Here is a 21781-nt window from a genome sequence, read left to right as displayed (position 1 = left end):
GAACTCCTTTAGCTTAAATTTAAAATGATACTCTTTAAGGAAACCTGTCCCCTCCAGACTGGGTTAGATCCCTCGTTATACATTCTTTTTTTTTTTTTTTTTTTTTTAACAGAGTCAGAGAGAGAGAGAGAGTCAGAGAAAGGGATAGACAGGGACAGACAGACAGGAACGGAGAGATGAGAAGCATCAATCATTAGTTTTTTGTTGTACATTGCGACACCTTAGATGTTCATTGATTGCTTTCTCATATGTGCCTTGACTGTGGGCCTCTTCAGCAGACTGAGTAACCCCTTGCTCGAGCCAGCAACCTTGGGTTCAAGTTGATGGGCTTTTGCTCAAACCAGATGAGCCCACGTTCAAGCTGGCAACCTTGGGGTCTCGAACCTGGGTCCTCGGCATCCCAGTCCGACGCTCTATCCACTGCGCCACCGCCTGGTCAGGCTCGTTACACATTCTTAGAGCACCATTATTTTCTTCTCCTTGGAGCACATACCACATTGTATTATTTTCAGGTTCTTTACTGGACTGCAAATGCCCTAAGAGTAGGGATACTCTCTTTTTGCTCTCCTTTGCATCCCCTGTTTCAAACATAGTGCATGAAACATAGTAAGGGCTCAGATATTTGGATCAACAAATAAATGGATGAAAATATGTTTGGATGGCATAAAACAATAGTAAAGGAGTCAGGGACAAGGCTGGGCAGTTGAGGATAGTGTTTAAGAACAGTCATTGGTTCTAAGAGATCTTGGTTTTAAGTCCCAGCCCTGCTAGTTTCAAATGATTTGCAAATGATTCACCTCTCTGAGTCAGTATTTGTTTTATCATTCACTAATCATTTATTACAAACCTCTTATTTGCCAGGGTCTAAGGATACATTAGTGAATAAAATAGACAAATATTCTTAGTCTCATGGATCTGTACTAGTGGGAAGACAAAAATAAACATCTTGAATAAATCAGGTGTATAGTACATATCATATTAAGATACTTTCTCCCCCTTGACCAGGCGGTGGCGCAGTGGATAGAGCGTCGGGCTGGGATGTGGAAAGACCCAGGTTCGAGACCCCGAGGTCGCCAGCTTGAGCATGGGCTCGTCTGGTTTGAGCAAAGCTCACCAACTTGGACCCAAGGTCACTGGCTTGAGCAAGGGGTTACTCAGTCTCAAGTTATGTAGCCCCCCGGTCAAGGCACATATGAGAAAGCAGTCAGTGAACAACTAAGGTGTCGCAACGAAAAACTGATGATTGATGCTTCTCATCTCTCTCCGTTCCTGTCTGTCTATCCCTCTTTGTGACTTTCTCTGTTCCTGTAAAAAAAAAAAAAAAAAAAAAAAAGATACTTTCTCCCCTCAGGTGAATGGCCAAATGTTTATTTCTCTTTTTCCAAGTATCTTTTCATGTGTTTAAAGGAGGGGGTGCGGGAGAATCAAGAAAATTGTTTTATCAAAACTACCAGTGAAACTCCTCTGTTTATTAAGTTTTTGGTTAAGAACATTTGTTAGACTAACTCTTCAAAATTGAAACTCATTAGAATCCTATTTTAATGGAATTTCTCTTTTTCCCCTACCCCCAAGAATTGAAAAGGTATGGGTTCGAGATGGAGCTGCATATTTTTATGGCCCTATCTTCATTCACCCAGAAGAGACTGAACATGAGCCCACAAAAATGTTCTACAAAAAAGAAGTATTTCTGAGTAATCTGGAAGAAACCTGCCCCATGACATGTATTCTGGGTAGGTATTTATACCTTTTTCTGTTTGTTTCTTTAATTTTTATTTATTTATTTTTTTACCAAGAGAATCAGAGAGAGAGGGACAGACAGGGACAGACAGGAAGGGAGAGAGATGAGAAGCATCAACTCATAATTGTGTCACTTTAGTGGTTCATTGATTGCTTTCTCATACATGCCTTGACCAGGACTCTCCGGCTGAGCCAGTGACCTCTTGCTCAAGCCAGCAACCTTTGGGCTGAAGCCAGTGACCAAAGGGTCATGTCTATGATCCCATGCTCAAGCCGGCAACCTCAGGGTTTCAAACCTGGGTCCTCAGCGTCTCAGGTCAATACTCTATTCATTGCATAACTGCCTGGTCAGGCTATGTCATTTTATTTCATCACAATCATTCCACAACAGTTGATTAACTACTTCAGTGCTAGATGCTGTTTTAGGTGCTGGGTATATAAGAAACAAACCAAAATCTCTGTTCTTTTAGACTTAGATGGTACAGAGGTGGGAGAGTCAGTAAATTAAAATTAAATATATAGAACATCAGGTAGTAATTAGGACTGTGAATGAGAATAAAGCAAAGGAAGGAGCATAGATTAATGTTGAGGGAAGGTCCTGTTTTAGGGAATATGATCATCAAAAACATCTCTAATATAGGGTAACATGAGAATAGAGCCCAAAAGTTAGTAGGGAAGAAAACCATTTGAATATTTGAGATTTTGCTCCTTTTAGGCATGGCAAGTGCAAAGATCTCAAGGCAAAGTATATGAGCATTTTGAGACATAATAAGCAAGCTGGCTGGCTGGAGCAGAGCATGGGGATATGATAGGGCATGAACCCTCTGAGGTGGCTAAGCACCCAGTTATGGTAGATCTTAAAGATAGTGCAGAGATTGAGTCTGCAGCACTTAGGAAGTCCTGTGAGGAGTCTGAGCAGGGGGGCAGTTAATTCCACATAGGCATCAGAGGAATCACTGTGACTGCAGTTTGGAGACTATATTTTAAGAATAAGGTAGGAAACAGGGAGAGCAGTTAAAAGTCTTCTACAGCCTGACCAGGCGATGGCACAGTGGATAGAGCGTCGGACTGGGATGCAGAGGACCCAGGTTCGAGACCCCAAGGTCACCAGCTTGAGCGCGGGTTCATCTGGCTTGAGTAAAAAGCTCAGCAGCTTGGACCCAAGGTTGTGGGCTCGAGCAGGGGGTTGCTTGGTCTGCTGAAGGCTCGTGGTCAAGGCACATATGAGAAAGCAAACAACTAAGGTGCCACAACAAAAAGCTGATGATTGATGCTTCTCATCTCTCCGTTCCTGTCTATCCCTCTCTCTCTGTCTCTGGGGGGGGGGGGGGGGGGGGAGTCTTCTACAGTTGCTGTTCCTTACTGTTTACAGTGACATTGGGCTTCTCAGATCTAGATATATGCTGTCATCATTTTCAGCTAGATTGTTTTTGGTGCTGTAAATGTTTTCAGAATTGGATGTGGTAAAAATGTCTGAATGACCTGGTAATTCAACACATTTTCTTCTTTTCACCCTGCAGAAAGGAAGCAAAGGCTAGTGAAGTTATTAAATCCTTCTTGAGTTTCTGCAACAGAGAATGTCTTCTTTGTAATTTATCATTCATACTAAAACAGTGGCTTAGAGCCTTACTCCCTAGGGTAAGCTCAGCCTGGACTCAAAAGGAGCATGACAAAGATGGGACTGAGGTCTCCTTTGGTTAGGGCAGCCATATCATTTATTGTTGGTTTTTGGGGGGTATTTTTAAGTTGGGGTTTGTTTGTTTTTTCAGTTATTTTCATAGTGGTTAACCTGGAGAGAACATCTTAAATTTATGACAGTCTAGTGTGAAGTAATAATAACTTAGTTTTATTAGTATACAGACACTCTTCACTGCAGCTTTGTCCCTCTTTGTATTGTCAGGAATTACCTCTTTATACTTTTTTTTTTTCTTAAAGAGGGAGAGAGGGAGAGGGAGAGGGAGGGAGAGAGAGAGAGAAAGAGAGAGAGAGAGAGAGAGAGAGAGAGAAAGAAGGGGGAGGAGCAGGAAGCATCAACTGCCATATGTGCCTTGACCAGCAAGCCCAGGGTTTCAAACCAGTGACCTCAGTGTTCTGGGTCAATGCTTTATCCCACTGCGCCACCACAGGTCAGGCATCCTCTTTATACTTTGTGTGCCCATTAACATAACTTTTTTTTTTCGTGGTTGTGTTTCTTGATACTGCTTTTATATATCTTTTAGTGTTTGTTTTTTTTTCTATTAGAGTTGTCATACAATAGTATATTCGTTTCAGGTGTACACCCCAGTGATTAGACAATATATAACTTACTAAGTGATCATCCCAATAACTTGTACCACTCTTATAGCATACATATTTATTAGAATATTCTGACTATATTCCCTATGCTGAACTTTACATCCCAGTGACTTAGGAACATTATTTTTTCAAAGGTTTTAAATTTCTTGGTCGCTCTCTCTTCTTCTGGCACCCCCAGGATGCAAATGTTGGTACATTTGAAGTTGTCCCATAGGCTTCTTACACTATCCTCATTTTTTAGGATTTTAAATTTTTATTAATTTTAATTTTTGCTGTTCTGATTGGGTGATTTTTTGCTTTGTTATATTCCAAATTGCTGTTTTGATTCTCATTTTTATCTACTCTACTATTGATTCCCTGTAATTTTTTTCTTCATTTAAGTTAGCGTATCCTTCATTTGTTTTGTTTTGTTCTAAAGTGAGAGGAGGGGAGATAGTGAGACAGACTGTAGCATGCCCCTCACCCAGGATCTACCTGGTAACCCCTCTCTGGGGCCAATGCTCAAATCATCCAAGCTATATTTAGTGCCTGAGGCTGACACCCAGACCAACCGAGCTATCCTCAGTGCCCAGGGCCTACACTTGAACCAACTGAGACACTGGCTGTGGATGGGAAGAAGGAGGGGGGAGAGAAGCAAATGGTCATTTCTCTTATGTGCCCTGTCCAGGAATTGAACCCAGGATGTCCATATGCTGGGCTGATGCTCTATCCACTGAGCTAACCAGCCAGGGTCTCCATGTTTTTTCCTTTTATGCTGTTGAAGTTCTAAATTCATCTACTCTTTCCCTGAGTTCATTGAACATCCTTATAACCAGTGTTTAAACTCTGCCTCTAGTACTGTAGGTTGATTGTCTCAATTTTGTTTAGTTCTTTTTCTGGAGTTCTTTCTTTCATTTGGGACATGTTTCTTAGTCTCCTCATTTTGACAGCCTCTTGTGTTTGTTTCTAGGTAGAACTGCTGCATCTCCTGGGCTTTGTGGACTAATGTAGTAGTGTCCTGTAGGGTCCAGTGGCACAGCCTCCCCATTCACCTTAGCAGGGCACTCCAGATACCCCCTAAGCACCACCCAACCCGTGTGGGCTGTGTGTATACCTCCTATTGTAGTTGAGCCTTGATTGCTGTCAGCACATCAGTAGAAATTTATATTCAGGACAGTCAGCTGCAAGAATGGCTGTGACTGAGGAGGATTGGCTATGCAGGGTCCCAACCCACAGAGCAGGACTTAAAGTCAGCAGGGCTCTGGTGCCTGCTGAGTTCTCCCATTGAATGTGTCGTTTGTAGAAGTTGTTGGATGGTGCTTTGATGTGGTTTGAAGCTGTCCGTGGGGCAAACTGGCTCTGGGATCTTCTGGGAAATTCAGGCCAAGGTAAGCCACTTCCTGTTTTCTGCCCAGGGCCATTTGGCATGTGCTACAAAGCTATCTGCAGACAGCTGCTACTTGTGCTGGGTTTGGAAGTGTCCAGGAGAGGCCAATCTGTGAACCAAAGCCAGTTGCTGCTAGTGCCAAGCCTTGGTCCACTTAGAGGTATGGGGCATACTGAGGACAAAACCTACTTGTTTGAGAGATTTTAGGAAAGTCTGAAGCATAGGTTAAGACATAGCATTCATTTGGAAAAGCCGCTGGAAACAGCTTAGGTGGGCCCACAAGTTGGATGGGGCGGGGTCTCAGGGAATCACCTGGTGGGGTGAACAGTAATAGCCCAATTATTAAAGACTCAGATAAGGTGCCTGCCTATAGGTTCAGTGGGGGGAGGGTTCAGAAAAGGAACAGGCACTTCTGCTTAGGAGAACACTGTTCTCTAGCACTTATCCTGAGGTCAGGTTGTAAGACCAGCCTGTTCTGAGTCTCCGCCTCTCCTACCAGTCTGGATGTGGCTTCTCTGTATCCTTAGAACTGCTAGATTTCAGGCAGTTCTGAATGATGGTCATTCTGTAGTTTAGTTATAATTTTGATGTAGTTGTGGGAGGATGTGAGTACCACGTTTACCTATACTACCATCATGACCAGAAGCCCCATGTATTTCTAATTACTTTCTGTATTTGTCTTTAAAATCATATTGGAGAAAAAAAGAGGAGTTACAAATCAAAAATGTAATGTTGGCTTTTTGTTTTTTTGTGTGTGTGTGACAGAGAGAGGGACAGATAGGGACAGACAGACAGGAAGGGAGAGAGATGAGAAGCATCAGTGCTTCATTTCAGCATCTTAGTTGTTCATTGATTGCTTTCTCATATGTGCGTTGATGGGGGGGGGGCTACAGCAGACTGAGTGACCCCTTGCTCAAGCCAGTGACCTTGGGCTCAAGCTGGTAAGCCTTGCTCAAATCAAATGACCCCGCATTCAAGCTGGCGACCTCAGGGTTTCAAACCTGGGTCCTCCATGTCCTAGTCCAGCGCCCTATTCACTGTACCACTGCCTGGTCAGGCTAACGTTGGCTTTATATTGCCTGTTTAGTTACCTTTACCAGTGTCTTTAATTTTTTTGTATGGCTTCAAGTTATTGTCTAATGTCCTTTCATTTTAACCTGGACTCCTTTTAGCATTTCTTGTAAAGCAGGTCTACTAGCAGCTAACTCCCTTACCTTTTGTTTATCTGGAAATGTCTTGATTCCTCCTCTTTCTATTTGTTTGTTTATTTTGTATTTTTCTGAAGTGAGAAAAGCAGGGAGGCAGAGGGACAGACTACCACATGTACCTGATCGGGATCTACCCGGCATGCCCACTGAGGGGGGGGATACTCCGTTGCAACTGGAGCCATTCTAGTACCTGAGGCAGAGGCCATGGAGCCATCCTCAGTGTCTGGGCCAACTTTGCTCCAGTGGAGCCTTGGCTGCGGAGGGGAAGAGAGAGATAGAGAGGAAGGAGAGGGGGAGGGGTGGAGAAGCAGATGGGCGCTGCTTCTGTGCCCTGGCCAGGAATTGCACCCAGGACTTCCTCACACCGGGCCAATGCTCTACCATTGAGCGAACCAACCAGGGCCCTCCTTCATTTTTTTAAGAATACTTTTACTGGACATAGAATTTTCAATTAACTGTTTTTCTTTGCATGTCTTTTATTAAATTTGGGAACTTTTTGACTATTATTTCTTCAACTATTGTTTCTGCCCCTTTCTCTTTCTGTTCTCCTTCCAAGACTCACATTATGGCTATGTTAATATGCTTAGTGATGTATCACAGGTCTCTTAGAACATTGATTTTGAATCTTTTATACTTGAGGACCAATGACCTAGCTGGCTAGAAACAGAAACACACAACAAATAGTATTTTTTTTTTGTATTTTTTTTTCTTTCTGAAGCTGGAAACGGGGAGAGACAGTCAGACAGACTCCCGCATGCGCCCGACCGGGATCCACCTGGCACGCCCACCAGGGGGCGATGCTCTGCCCCTCCAGGGCATTGCTCTGTTGCGACCAGAGCCACTCCAGCGCCTGGGGCAGAGGCCAAGGAGCCATCCCCAGCACCCCGGGCCATCTTTGCTCCAATGGAGCCTCGGCGGCTGTGGGAGGGGAAGAGAGAGACAGAGAGGAAGGAAGGGGGAGGGGTGGAGAAGCAGATGGGCGCTTCTCCTGTGTGCCCTGGCCGGGAATCAAACCCGGGACTTCTGCACTACAGGCCGACGCTCTACCACTGAGCCAACCGGCCAGGGCCAACAAATAGTTTTATCTTTGTATAATACTGCAACATGGTACAAGCTGGTGCTTGATTTCTGAACTCCATATGCACAATACATTAAATACTATATGAGTTTGTTTGGATGCTTTTTGTCTATTGTGCATGATTTGTAAATGTTCTTCATGGTGCAAATGGTTGTTTGGACAAGCCTACAATTCCAAAGATATCTAAGGCAACCTAAGTAGTATTCTCATCACTGATACAGGCTGAAAAGTGGCAGTCACCCTGAGCATAAGCAAATTTGACTAAGATAATTGGGTTTATAATCTTCATACAACATTAGAGTAGTTAACTCTTTGATGGACTGACATGAAATTTCTGGTGGACTGGCAGTTGAAAAACATCGTCTTAGCCAGGCGGCTGCCGAAGATAGCGAAGGGTCAGGTCCTGGTGCTCGATGGCCGAGGCCATCTCCTGGGCTACCTGGCGGCCATCATGGCCAAGCAGGTACTGCTGGGCCGGAAGGTGGTGGTTGTACGCTGTGAGGGCATCAACATTTCTGGCAATTTCTACAGAAACAAGTTAAAGTACCTGGCCTTCCTCCGCAAGCGGACGAACACCAACCCCTCCCGCGAGGCCTACCACTTCTGAGCCCCCAGCTGCATCTTCTGGCGGACCGTGCGAGGCATGCTGCCCCACAAGACTAAGCAAGGCCAGGCTGCCCTGGACCGTCTCAAGGTGTTCGATGGGATCCCGCCACCCTATGACAAGAAAAAGTGAATGGTGGTGCCTGCAGCTCTCAAAGTTGTACGTCTGAAGCCTACACAGAAGTTCGCCTACCTAAGGCGCCTGGCTCACGAGGTTGGTTGAAAGTACCAGGCAGTCACAGCCACTCTGGAGGAGAAGAGGAAGAAGAAGGCCAAAATCCATTACTGGAAGAATAAGCAGCTTAGAAGACTACGGAAACAGGCTGAAAAGAACGTGGAGAAAAAAATTGACAGATACACAAAGGTCCTCAAGACTCATGGACTCCTGGTCTGAGCCCAATAAAATTGACTGTTAATTTCTCAAAAAAAAAAAAAAAGAAAAGAAAAAGAAAAACACTGTCTTAGATTGTGTTCTTTTTTTTTTTTTTTTTTACAGAGACAGAGAGTCAGAGTGAGGGATAGACAGGGACAGACAGACAGGAATGGAGAGGTGAGAAGCATCAATATTAGTTTTTCATTGCGCATTGCGACACCTTAGTTGTTCATTGATTGCTTTCTCATATGTGCCTTGACCGTGGGCCTTCAGCAGACTGAATAACCCCTTGCTCGAGCCAGCGACCTTGGGTCCAAGCTTGTGAGCTTTTTGCTCAAGCCAGATGAGCCCGCACTTAAACTGGCAACCTCGAGGTCTCGAACCTGGGTCTTCCGTATCCCAGTCTGATGCTCTATCCGCTGCGCCACCGCCTGGTCAGGCTCTGTTCAATTTTTTTAATACTTTTCTTCTTTGTGTTCCTCAGGCTGGTAATTTCAGTTGACCTGTTTCAAGTTCACTCACTAATTCTTTTGCCTTTTCAAATCTTCAGTTGAACCCCTTATTATGAAGTTTTCATTTTAGTTATTATAGTTTTCAGCTCCAGAATTTCGATTGTTTTATTATTTCCAACTCTATTGATAATCTCTGATTGGTGAGACATCACTCTGGGTTTTTTTTGTTTGCTCTTTTACTTCTTTGTCGATAGTTTCCTTTAGCTCTTTGAGCATATTAAAGATAGTTGATCCTGACCAGGTGGTGGTACAGTGGATAGAACAGCAACCTGGGACACTGAGGACACAGGTTTGAAACCCCAAAGTTGCCAGCTTGAGAGCAGGGTCGCCAGCTTGAGCATGGGATTATTCATATGACCCCATGGTCACTGGTTTGAGGCCAAAAGTCCTTGGCTTGAGCCCAAGGTTGCTGGCTTGAGCAAGGGGTCACTGGCTCAGCTGGAGCCCCCCAGTTCAAGGCACATATGAGAAAGTAATCAATGAACAACTAACATGGCACAAGTTGATGTTTCTCATCCCTCTTTCTTCCTGTGTCTCTGTCTCTCTCTCTCTCTTGCTTAAAAATAAAGACAGTTGAATTAAGGGTTTTGTTTTGTTTTCGGGTTTTTTTACAGAAAGAGAGAGAGTCAGAGAAAGGGATAGATAGGGACAGACAGGAACGAAGAAAGATGAGAAGCATCAATCAACAGTTTTCGTTGCAACACCTTAATTGTTTATTGATTGCTTCTCATATGTGCCTTGACCGTGGAGCTACAGCAGACCGAGTAACCCCTTGCTCAAGCCAGCGACCTTGGGTCCAAGCTGGCAAGCTTTGCTCAAACCAGATGAGCCCACGCTCGAGCTGGCGACCTCGGGGTCTCAAACCTGGGTCCTCCACATCCTAGTCTGACACTCTTTCCACTGCGCCACCACGTGGTCAGGTGAATTAAGGTTTTTGTCTAGAAAAGTCCAATGTCTGAACTTCTTTACAGACAGTATCTGTTTTTTTTATCCTATGAATGGACCATATTTTTCTGTTTCTTAACATGCCTTATAATTTTTGTTGAAAATTTACCTGACCAGGTGATTGTACAGTGGCTAAAGCGTCAGACTGGGACACAGAGGACCCAGGTTTGAAACCCTGAGGTCACCAGCTTGAGCGTGGGTTCACCCAGCTTGAACGTGAGGTCACTGGCTTGAGCCCAAGGTCACTGGCTTGAGCAGTGGGTCTCTCACTCTGCTTTAGCCCCAGTTCAAGGCACTTGAGAGAAAGCAGTGAACTAAGGTGCCGCAACAGCTTCTCATCTCCCTCCCTTGCTGTCTGTCCCTCTCTCTGCCTCTATCACACACAAAACAAATTTTTTTGGTTGAAAATTGGACAGTTTGAATATTACAATGTGATAACTCTGTAAATTAGATTCTTCCTCTTCTCAGGCTTTGTTGTCACTGCTTATTTTGAATTGTAGTTGCTTATTTAGTGATCTTCTAAACTTTTTTTTTTAATTTATTTATTTTTTACAAAGACAGAGAGTGAGTCAGAGAGAGGGACAGGCAGGGACAGACAGACAGGAACAGAGAGAGATGAGAAGCATCAATCATTAGCCTTTCATTGCGCATTGCAACACCTTAGTTGTTCATTGATTACTCTCCCGTATGTGCCTCGACCACCGAATAACCCCTTGCTGGAGCCAGCAACCCTGGGCTCAAGCTGGTGGGATCTTGCTCAAACCAGATGAGCCTGTGCTCAAGCTGGCGACATCAGGGTCTCAAACCTGGGTCCTCTGCATCCCAGTCCGACACTCTATCCACTGCGCCACCGCCTGGTCAGGCTAAACTTTTTTTAAAGACTGTGTTCTTTGGTGTAGTCACTGAAGTCTCTGTTCTTCTAGTTTAATAGTCAGCTAGTGGTTTAACAGAGATTTTCTTAAATGCTTAGATCAAAAAAATAAAAAATTCCCAGCCTTTGCAGCTGATTACTATGTCTGTGTTGGAGCATACCTTCAACACTCAGCCCAGAAGTTTATAACTGCCTTTGCCTTTACTTCCTACTTAGATAGAGCTTGACAGTTAGCCAAAGGTCTTCTCTGAGCGTGCACCCTAACTGTAACACAGACATGGCTTTCTAGATACCCTAGAATATATGTAAACTTTTCACAACTCCTCAGTTTTTTCTTCCCAGGCTTTTTATCCTGCTTCGTTTGCCCCAACTGATGTTTTTTTGCCCTAGCTGAGAGCAGCTGGTTCTTTCCTTTAAATGTTTTCAGCAAAAGTACCAAAGCCACCTCTCTGCCCTTTGGAATTATAAGTCAAGTGAAATGAAGGCAGGCCTTTGCATTAGTTCTTCAGGAAGCCACCCAACAAGTCAAAACAGGCAACCACAATTCTTTGAGAACAAGGACTGCTCTGCTTCTTCCAGCACCAGAAACTCAGACAAGAAATACAGGCTGCCATCTTCAAGATAGCCACTAAATTAGAGAGAGTGGGGCAGGAATGGCCAAAGGGGATACCACAGAGCTCTCCTGCCAGGTTTCAGTCACTTTTTTTTTTTTTTTTTTTTTACAGGGACAGATGTCAGAGAGAGGGATAAATAGGAACAGACAGATAGGAACGGAGAGAGATGAGAAGCATCAATCATTAGTTTTTCGTTGTGACACCTTAGTTGTTCATTGATTGCTTTCTCATATGTGCCTTGACCATGGGCCTTCAGCAGACCGAGTAACCCCTTGCTCAAGCCAGCGACCTTGGGTCCAAGCTGGTGAGCTTTGCTCAAACCAGATGAGCCCGCGCTCAAGCTGGCGACCTCGGGGTCTCAAACCTGGGTCCTCCGCATCCCAGTCCGACGCTCTATCCACTGCCTGGTCAGGCGGTCACTTTTTTCTTGATTGAGCATTCACTTGGTTGCTGTAAACTTTTGGCTGTTTTCCAGAGTTATAAAATAAGATTGATTTTATAGTTTTTTGCTAGCTTTTCTCAGCATTTCTATGAAGGAATGGCCCTTAAATCTCTCTGCTCCACAATTTTCACTGACATCACTTGGAGTAATTACTTTTTTTAAAAGATTTCATTTATTGATTTTAGAGAGAGAAGAGAGAGAGAGAGAAAGGCATGGGGAAAAGGAGGGGAGCAAGAAGCATCAGCTCGTACTTGTTTCTCGTATGTGCATTGACCAGGCAAGCCTAGAGATTTGAACTGTCAACCTCAGCATTCCAGGTCGACACTTTATCCACTGTGCCACCACAGGTCAGGCTGGAATAATTACTCTTTATAGATGCTGATGAGATTGTGTTGCATTCTGTAGTTTATAAGCTAGTTTTATATCCATGACTTCATTTCTTTCTCATTATGATCCTGTACAAAAATGTTGATATTCTCTGAAAGGTGATGTTACTCTCCAAGAAATGGGCCAGAACTAAAAGCCAGGTCTTCTCACTTCTACTCCTGTACTGGTGTTTGGATTGTCAGCCAACTGGGACACTTCAGAGTTGAAGGCAGTGCCAATAATACTAGTCAGGACAAGAGGCATATGGTGATATGTATGGTTACTTCATCTTGAGGTAAACCTCAAGAGAAAAAGTATCTAGTGATTAAAAATGGGATTTTATCCCAATTTGTGGGTTTCAATATCTACTCACCAAGAAAAGAAAATGGGTTTGGCACATTTTGACTTTTAAATCCAAGGAGGCAGATCTTTTTTTAAATTCGATTCAGTAGGAAATAATCATTTAAAGAGTTATAATTTTAGCTTTAGAGGATTTATAATTTCATTGAGTTAACTATATACACAGCAGACAGTGCTACTACCCTTAGGTATTTTGATGATAAAATTTCTGGGAACTTGGGCTCTCAAAACATGTCAGTTGCTAATTTATTTGCAGATTCTGTTTTCTTCCTTTTTAATTTATATGTTTTTCTTCTTTTTCTAAGTGAGAGGAGGGGAGATAGACTCCCGCATGTGTCCTGACCAGGATCCACCCGGCAACCCCCATCTGGGGCCATGCTCACACCAAGCTAGTTTTAGCACCTAAGGTGGAGGCTCCACAGAGCCATCCTCAGCGCCCAGGGCTGATATGCTGGAACCAATTGAGCCATGGCTGAGGGAGGAGAAAAGAGAGAAGGGGGAAGGGGGAGAAAAGCAGATAGTCACTTCTCCTGGGTGCCCTGACTGGGAATCAAACCTGGGACATCCACACACCAAACCAAACTCTACCACTGAGCAAACCGGCCAAGTTCTGTTTTCTTCATAGTAGATTTTTTAATATGCTCTATTAACTGAAAAACTGTTACTAGTAAAGTTAGAAAAATAAAAGATTTTTAAGTTTTCTTTATTTCATTTTGTTTTTTAGCAAGAGAGATGAGAAGCATCAAATCACAGTTGTGTCACTTTAGTTGTTCATTGAGTGCTTCTCATATGTGCCTTGACCAGGGGCTCCAGTCAAGCCAGTGACCCCTTGCTTGAGCCAGTGACCTTGGGCTTCAAGCCAGCAACCATGGGACCATGTCAATGACTCCACTCTGAAACTGGCAAGCATACATTCAAGCCACATGAGCCCACGCTCAAGCTGGCAACCTTAGGGTGTCAAACTGAAGACCTCAGCATCCCACATCAGTACTCTATCCACTGCACCACCACCAGTCAGGTGAGAAAAATAAAAGATTTTTAGAGATTAGAAAGGAAAAAAGTTAAGTTTTACAAAGACATTAGATACATGAAACATTCAAGAGACATTTAGGCCTGACCAGGTGGTGGTGCAGTGGATAGAGTGTCGGACTGGGATGCGGAGGACCCAGGTTCAAGACCCTGAGGTCACCAGCTTGAGCACAGGCTCATCTGGTTTGAGCAAAGCTCACCAGCTTGGACCCAAGGTCACTGGCTCAAGCAAGGGGTTACTCAGTCTGCTATAGGCCTACGGTCAACGCACATATGAGAAAGCAATCAATGAACAACTAAGGTGTCGCAATGAAAAACTGATGATTGGTGCTTCTCATCTCTCTTTGCTCCTGTCTGTCTGTCCCATTCTGACTCTCTCTGTCTCTGTTAAAAAAAAAAAAAAAAGACATTTAGATCAACTCAGAATTAATAAATGAAAATGTCAAGATCATCTGTATTTCTGTTACCATCAGTGAGAAATTAGAAAATTAAGATTTATTTTTATTTTTTTTTATTTTTTTACAGAGAGAGAGTCAGAGAGAGGGATAGATAGGGACAGACAGACAGGAATGGAGAGAGATGAGAAGCATCAATCATCAATTTTTCGTTGTGACACCTTAGTTATTCATTGATTACTTTCTCATATGTGCCTTGACCGGAGGCCTACAGCAGACCGAGTAACTCCTTGCTGGAGCCAGCGACCTTGGGTCCAAGCTGGTGAGCTTTTTGCTCAAGCCAGATGAGCCCGCGCTCAAGCTGGCGACCTTGGGGTCTCGAACCTGGGTCCTTCCGCATCTCAGTCTGATGCTCTATCCACTGTGCCACTGCCTGGTCAGGCAGAAAATTAAGATTTTTAAATATACCATTTACATCAGTGGTCCCCAACCTTTTTTGGGCCATGGACCGGTTTAATGTCAGAAAATATTTTCATGGACAGGCCTTTAGGGTGGGACGGATAAATGTATCACGTGAACAAGACAAACATCAAGAGTGAGTCTTAGACAGATATAATAGAGGGAATCTGGTCATTTTTAAAAAATAAAACATTGTTCAGACTTAAATGTAAATAAAATGGAAATAATGTAAGTTATTTATTCTTTCTCTGCGGACCGGTACCAGTCCATGGCCCAGGAGTTGGGGACCACTGATTTACATTAAATACTTAGGAGTAAGTCTTTGAAGAGCTATATAAGACTCTTACACACACATACACACACACAAATAATAACTGTAAGAAAATCATTGAGAGAGCCTGACCAGTGGTGGTACAGTGGATAGAGCATCAACCTGGGATGCTGAGGTCCTCAGTTCGAAACTCCTAGGTCACCAGCTTGAGTGCAGGGTTGCCAGCTTGGATTATCAACATGATCCAAGATCGTTGGCTTGAGCCCAAGACCTCTGAATTGAGCAAGGGGTCACTAGTTCAGCTTGAGCCCTCTCTGGTTAGGGAAGTATGAGAAGCAGTCGGTGAACAGTTAAAGTGAAGCCACTACAAGTTGATGCTTCTTATCTCTCCCCCCACCAAATCAATAAAAAAAAGAAAAATTTTTGAGAGAAATTTAAAAATGAAGTGATTCATTATGTTTATAACTGAAAGACTCAATATAAAAATGTCAGTTCTTCTCAAATTGATCTACAGATTTATTGTCGTTTCAGTCAGAATCCAACAGATTTTTATAAAATTTTTATGCTTTATTAAACAGTGCTTTCTCAACTTTTATCTTTCTCTGTGTTCTGAGGGTCAGAGCATAGAGACACCTCATCCATTCCAAGGCCACCAGTCGTTTTTCATCTTTAGCTGTGAGAAGAATTCTTACCCTTTCCAAATCTTTATTTTTCCTTCTCTGTGCTGTTTTCTTCTCTGAATTGAAAAAGCCTTTGAATTATGTAAGAAAAGTGTTATGTAAGTCCAAGGCAGTGATAATAACTGTAGCAATCTTAAACTTCTGAAATGTTTCTGACCTGTTTTTACATGTTTTACAAGTTTTCCTATGTTGTTATTTATGAACACTCCTTTTAAGGTCAGTTACAAAATGGGAATTGTCCTTATCACTCTTATTAAACATTATCCTGGAAGTACTAGCCAACACAGAAGTAAGAAACAGAAATCTAAAGTAAAGAAGTTAAGTACCAGCCCTGGCCGGTTGGCTCAGCGGTAGAGCGTCGGCCTAGCGTGCGGAGGACCCGGGTTCGATTCCCGGCCAGGGCACACAGGAGAAGCGCCCATTTGCTTCTCCACCCCTCCGCCGTGCTTTCCTCTCTGTCTCTCTCTTCCCCTCCCGCAGCCAAGGCTCCATTGGAGCAAAGATGGCCCGGGCGCTGGGGATGGCTCTGTGGCCTCTGCCCCAGGCGCTAGAGTGGCTCTGGTCACAACATGGCGACGCCCAGGATGGGCAGAGCATCGCACCTGGTGTGCATGCCGGGTGGATCCCGGTCGGGCGCATGCGGGAGTCTGTCTGACTGTCTCTCCCTGTTTCCAGCTTCAGAAAAAAATGAAAAAAAAAAAAAGAAGCTAAGTACCATATTTTTCACTCCATAAGATGCACTTATTTCCCCAAAACAAGTGGAGGGGAAAATGTCTGTGCATCTTATGGAGCAAAAAATATGGTATTTTATTAAATATTTTAACACATCATTTGGTTCAGAATATTTTTTTCTTATTTTCCTCAAAACCCTAGGTGTGTTTTACGGTCAGGTGCATCTTACGGAACAAAAAATACGGTAGATGAAAATTTAAGGGAATAAACTGTGCAACCATGACACACAGTAAGAGAAATAAGATGGTTGAGTATAAAACTTATAAATCAATATTCTTAACAGATTTAGTAATAAGCCTGATCTGTTGGTGCAGTAGATAAAGCATCGATCTGGAATGTTAAGGTCGCCAGTTCAAAACCTCAGGCTTACCTTGTAAAGGCACATAAGAGAAGCAACTACTGCAAGTTGATGTTTCCCACTTCTCCACTCCTCTCCCCCCTGCGCCTCTCTATAAAAATCAATAAATTAAAAATAGATTCAATAATTTTAAAAAATAATACTTTGAAATAAACAATATTTCTGCCACATCTGTGTAAATAAAGTTTTTAAAATGTTACTTTTTGCCTGACCTGTGGTGGCGCAGTGGATAAAGCGTCGACCTGGAATGCTGAGGTCGCCCAGTCAAGGCACATATGGGAGTTGAAACTTCCTGCTCCTCCCCCCTTCTCCCTCCCTCCCTCCCTCCCTCTCTCTCTCTCTCTCTCCTCTAAAATGAATAAATAAATAATAATTTAAAAAAATAATAAAATGTTACTTTTAATGCATTTAAAAGGGATCCTTTTGAATTTTTTTTAAGAGGGAGAAACAGGAAGGGAGAGAGATGAGAAGCATCAACTTGTAGTTATGTCACTTTAGTTGTTCATTGATTACTTCTCAATACATTCCTTAACCAGGGGGCTTAAGCTGAGCCAGTGACCCTGGGCTCAAGCCAGCAATCTTGGGGCTCAAGCCAGCAATCTTGGGGCTCAAGCCAGCAACCTTGGGATCATGTGAATGATCCCGCGATCATGCTAGCGACCTCAGGGTTTTGAACCTGGGACCTCAGCATCCAGGTTAACGCTCTATCCACTATGCCACCACCAGTCAGGCCAAAAGGGATCTCTTGAACAAATTGAAAAGCATACCCTGTATTTAACTAAGAAGTATCAACATCATGGAGATGTTTATTCTTCCTTAATTAATCTTTAATGTGATCCCAATAGATATAACAGTGGGAATTTTCTTGTGACAAAGTTGGGACTAAATAAACATTTTTAAAATCATGTTAAAAAATAAAAAGCAGGAAAATTGTATCTTTACCAGATATTAAAACATAACACTATAATAATTTAAATTATTTATATAATATATGAGTAAACATTATTTGAATAGAATAGAAAGTTTAGCAGTAGACCCAGATATAATTTATGATAAAGGTAGCATCCCATGGATTTTTCTTTAACTGGCATTTAGAATAAATTCCCAGTTAAATTACAGGTTTAAATAAACATAAAATGAAGCAGCAAAGATACCAAAGAAATGATGGGTAAGAAATTTTGATAACATTTGACATAAAACCTAGAACCCATACTAGAAAAGATTAATAAAGTCAACCATGTAAAAGTTGAAATGTTTGCATAACCAAAACTGGCAGAAGCAAGGACAAATAACATCTTTGGGAAAATATATGTAATGTCTATCATAGACAATTATCAGATTTCCTTTGTATGTGAAGAGTTTCTATAATACAAAGGATTAATATTTAATAAAAACATGGCCAAAGGATAAAAGAGCAGGAAGAAATTGCCTGTGATTTTTAAATGAAAATACACTCAACCTTAGCTGTTAAAGACAAGAAAGATAAAACTACTCACATTTTTTTTAATTACCTATCAAATTGTTGAAGATTCAAATGTCTATTACTAGTTAACAAGAACATATAAAAACAGCATTCACCTACTTTGTGTTGGGTTTACGCATTAGCACAACCTCTATGGAAGGTAATTGGGTAATACTTACAAAAAAGTATATATACCATTTGACCCAACTTTTGTACTTTTAGGAATTTATACCTCAAATGTATTCACTCTTGTGCAAGTTAATTTATTTTAAATTACTTATATCAACATTGTTTTGCCACAGTGGGAAAGCAAAAATTTAGAAACAACCTAAATATTCATCAATAGGGAACTAGTTTTAATAACTAGTAGTATGTTACTACTGGTAATCCTCAAGATATATTATTTTGTGATAAAATTTAGGTGCAGCCTGACCAGTGGCGCAGTAGATAGACATCGGACTGGGATGCAGAACGACCCAGGTTTGAGACCCCAAGGTCGCCAGCTTGAGTGCAGGCTCATCTGGCTTGAGCAAAAAGCTCACGGGCTTGGACCCAAGGTCGCTGGCTCGAGCAAGGAGTTACTCGGTCTGCTGAAGGCCCACGGTCAAGGCATATATGAGAAAGCAATCAATGAACAACTAAGGTGTCACAATGAAAAACGGATGATTGATGCTTCTCTCCGTTCCTGTTTGTCCCTATCTGTTCCTCTCTCTGACTCTCTCTCTGTCCCTGTAAAAAAAAAAAAAAAAAAAAAAATTTAGGTGCAAAACAAAATAAGCAGCCCTGGCCAGTAGGCTCAGTGGTAGAATGTTGGCCTGGTGTATGGATGTCCCAGGTTTGATTTCTGGTTGGGGCATGCAGGAGAAGTGACTCTCTGCTTCTCTACCCCTCCCGGAGCCTTCTCCTTCTCTCTCTCTCTCTCTCTCTCTTACTCCCCCTCCCTCAGCCATGGCTTGATTTGTTCAAGCACATTGGCCAGGTGCTGAGGATGGCTCAGTGGAGCCTCCACCTCAGATGCTAAAAATAGCTTGGTTGCAAGCATGGCCCTAGATGAGCAGAGCATCAGTCCCAGACAGGGTTGCCAGGTGGATCCCAGTCAGGGCACATGCAGAAGTCTGTCTCTCTGTCTCCCCTCCTCTAACTTGGAAAAGAAGAAGAAAAATATTTTTAAATAAAACAATAAATACTTTTTAAAAAAACTAATTTTTAGAGAGAGAGAGGAAGGGAGAGAAAGATTTGTTGTCCTACTTATTTATGCATTCATTGGTTGATTCCTGTGAGTGCCTGACTGGGAATTGAGCCCACAACCTTGGCATGTCAGGATGACACTCTAACCAAGTAAGCTACCAGGCCCGGGCCATTTAACTATTTTTTAAGAGTACAACTCAGTGATATCAAGTGCCTTGATGATACTGTGCAGCCATCATCACTATCCATTTCTAGAACTCTTTCTTCATCATTCCAAATAGGAACTCTACCTGTTAAGCAACAACTACCCCTTTCTCCCTCTTCCAGACCCTGGTAATATGCATTCTACTTCCTGTCTATGAATTTTGCCTATTCTTGGTACCTTGTATCAATGGTATTATGCAATAGTCAACCTTTTGTATCTGGCTTATTTCACTCAATATAATGTTCTCAAGGTTCATTTATGTACAGATAACATGTATCAGAATTTTATTCCTTTTTAAGGCTGATTATATTCTTGTGTCTGTGTGTGTGTGTGTGTGTGTGTGTGTGTGTGTGTGTGTATGTGTGTGTAGTATTTGGTTAATTCATTTATCTGTTGATGGACATAATGGGTGGTTTCTACCTTTTGGCCGTTGTTAATAATACTGCTGTGAAGATTGGTGTAGGATTATCTATTTAAGTCACTGCTTTCAGTTCTTTTGGATACTGTTAGAAGTAAAATTGCTAGATTATATATCAACTTTGTTTAACTTTTTGAGAAACTGCCAAACTTTTCCGAAGCAGCTGCACTATTTTACATTCCCATCAGGGTTCTATGTAGTTACTCCACGTCTTTGCCAATGCTTATCATTTTCCTTTTCTCTTTTTCTTTTTTTCTTTCTTCTTTCTCTCTCTCTCTCTCTCTCTCTCTCTCTCTCTCTCTCTCTCTCCCTTCCTCCTTTCCTTCCTCTCTTCCTCCCTCTCTCTCTTTCTTTTTTTTTATGTAATAGCCATTCTAATGGGTTTGAAGTGGTATCTCATTGTGTTTTTTATTTAAATTTCCCTAACAGTTAGTGATGTCAAGCATCTTTTCATGTACTTATTGGCCACATGTATATCTTCTTTGGAAAAATGTCCATTTGGATCCTTTGCCTGTTTTTTAATTGGGTTGTCTTGTTATTGTTGAGTTGTAGGATGTCTTTATATATTCTTGATACTAGGCTCTTACTAGAGATATGATTGCAAATATTTTCTTCTGTTCTATGGATTGTCTTTTAACTTTCTTGGTAGTGTCTTTTGAAGCACCAAGGTTTTAGTTTTAATGAAGTCCAATTTATCTTTATTTGGTTGCTTGTGATCTTGATGTCACACCTATGAAATCATTACCCTGATAAAAAAAAAAAGTCACAAAGATATACACCTATATATACTGCTCACAAAGATTAGGGGATATTTTATTGCTTCATATTCATTTTTGAAATATCTCCTAATTTTTGTGAGGTGTGTGTGTGTATTCCCCCACTCGAAGTTAGAAGCAGGAAGGCAGTCAGACAGACTCCCGCATGAGCCCTACAAGATCCACCCGGCATGCCCCCCAGAGGTCGATGCTCTGTCCATCTGGGGTGTTGCTCTGCTGCGACCGGAGCCATTCTAGCGCCTGAGGTGGAGGCCATGGAGCCGTCAGCGCCTGGGCCAACTTTGCTCCAATGGAGCCTTGGCTGTGAGAGGGGAGGGGGAAGAGAGAGACAGAGAGGAAGGAGAGGGGGAAGGGTGGAGAAGCAGATGGGTGCTTCTCCTGTGTGCCCTTACCAGGAATTGAACCCGGGACTTCCACATGCCGGGTTGGTGCTCTACTGCTGAGCCAACCGGCCAGGGCATGAGTAGTATATTTTTTAAGAGTTTTAGCCTGACCTGTGGTGGCGCAGTGGATAAAGCGTCGACCTGGAAATGCGGGGGTCGCCAGTTCGAGACCCTGGGCTTGCCTTGTCATGGCACATGTGGGAGTTGATGCTTCCAGCTCCTCCCCCCTTCTCTCTCTCTCTCTCTCTCTCTGTCTCTCCCTCTCCTCTCTAAAAAAATGAATAAATAAATAAATAAAAATTTTAAAAAAAAAAGAGTTTTATAGTTGTGGCTCTTACATGTAGATCTTTGATCCATTTTGAGTTAATTTTTGTATATGCTATGAAGTAGGTTTCTAACTCAATTCTTTTGCATGTGGCAATCCAGTTGTCTATCACTATCTGTTGAAGAGACTATTCTTTCTCCATTGATTTGTCTTGGCACCCTTGTCAATCAAGTGCCCATAACAACCCAATTGTATTAGTTTATTTTTATACTTCCAATTCTGTTCCATTGAACTACATGTTTACCCTTATGCTTGTTTACACCCTTTAAATCTTATGACTTTTGAGTCAGATGATTGTATTCAAAAATAATAAAAGTTTAAATAATTATT

At 42.4% G+C, this 21781-nt stretch overlaps 1 protein-coding gene, 1 non-coding gene and 1 pseudogene across 31 annotated transcripts in view; 2 read left to right on the top strand and 1 right to left on the bottom strand.

Moving 5' to 3' along the window:
• The window catches only part of PBRM1 (polybromo 1), a 162647-nt gene that overhangs the window by 121793 nt on the left and 19073 nt on the right, over positions 1-21781 (top strand). For all 30 annotated transcript variants that reach the window (XM_066245860.1, XM_066245879.1, XM_066245872.1 and 27 more), the window contains one exon: positions 1573-1730. In XM_066245860.1, the coding sequence (XP_066101957.1) occupies positions 1573-1730 (158 nt within the window). The remainder of the gene's footprint in view (positions 1-1572; positions 1731-21781) is intronic.
• TRNAY-GUA (transfer RNA tyrosine (anticodon GUA)) lies at positions 7600-7675 on the bottom strand. The gene has a single exon. It is a non-coding gene; the product is annotated as a tRNA-Tyr (tRNA).
• LOC136314349 (large ribosomal subunit protein uL13 pseudogene) lies at positions 8065-8723 on the top strand (annotated as a pseudogene).

This window comes from Saccopteryx bilineata, chromosome 10 (genome assembly GCF_036850765.1).
Source record: "Saccopteryx bilineata isolate mSacBil1 chromosome 10, mSacBil1_pri_phased_curated, whole genome shotgun sequence".
NCBI lineage: Eukaryota > Metazoa > Chordata > Mammalia > Chiroptera > Emballonuridae > Saccopteryx > Saccopteryx bilineata.
This window is presented reverse-complemented; position numbering and strand designations above follow the sequence as displayed.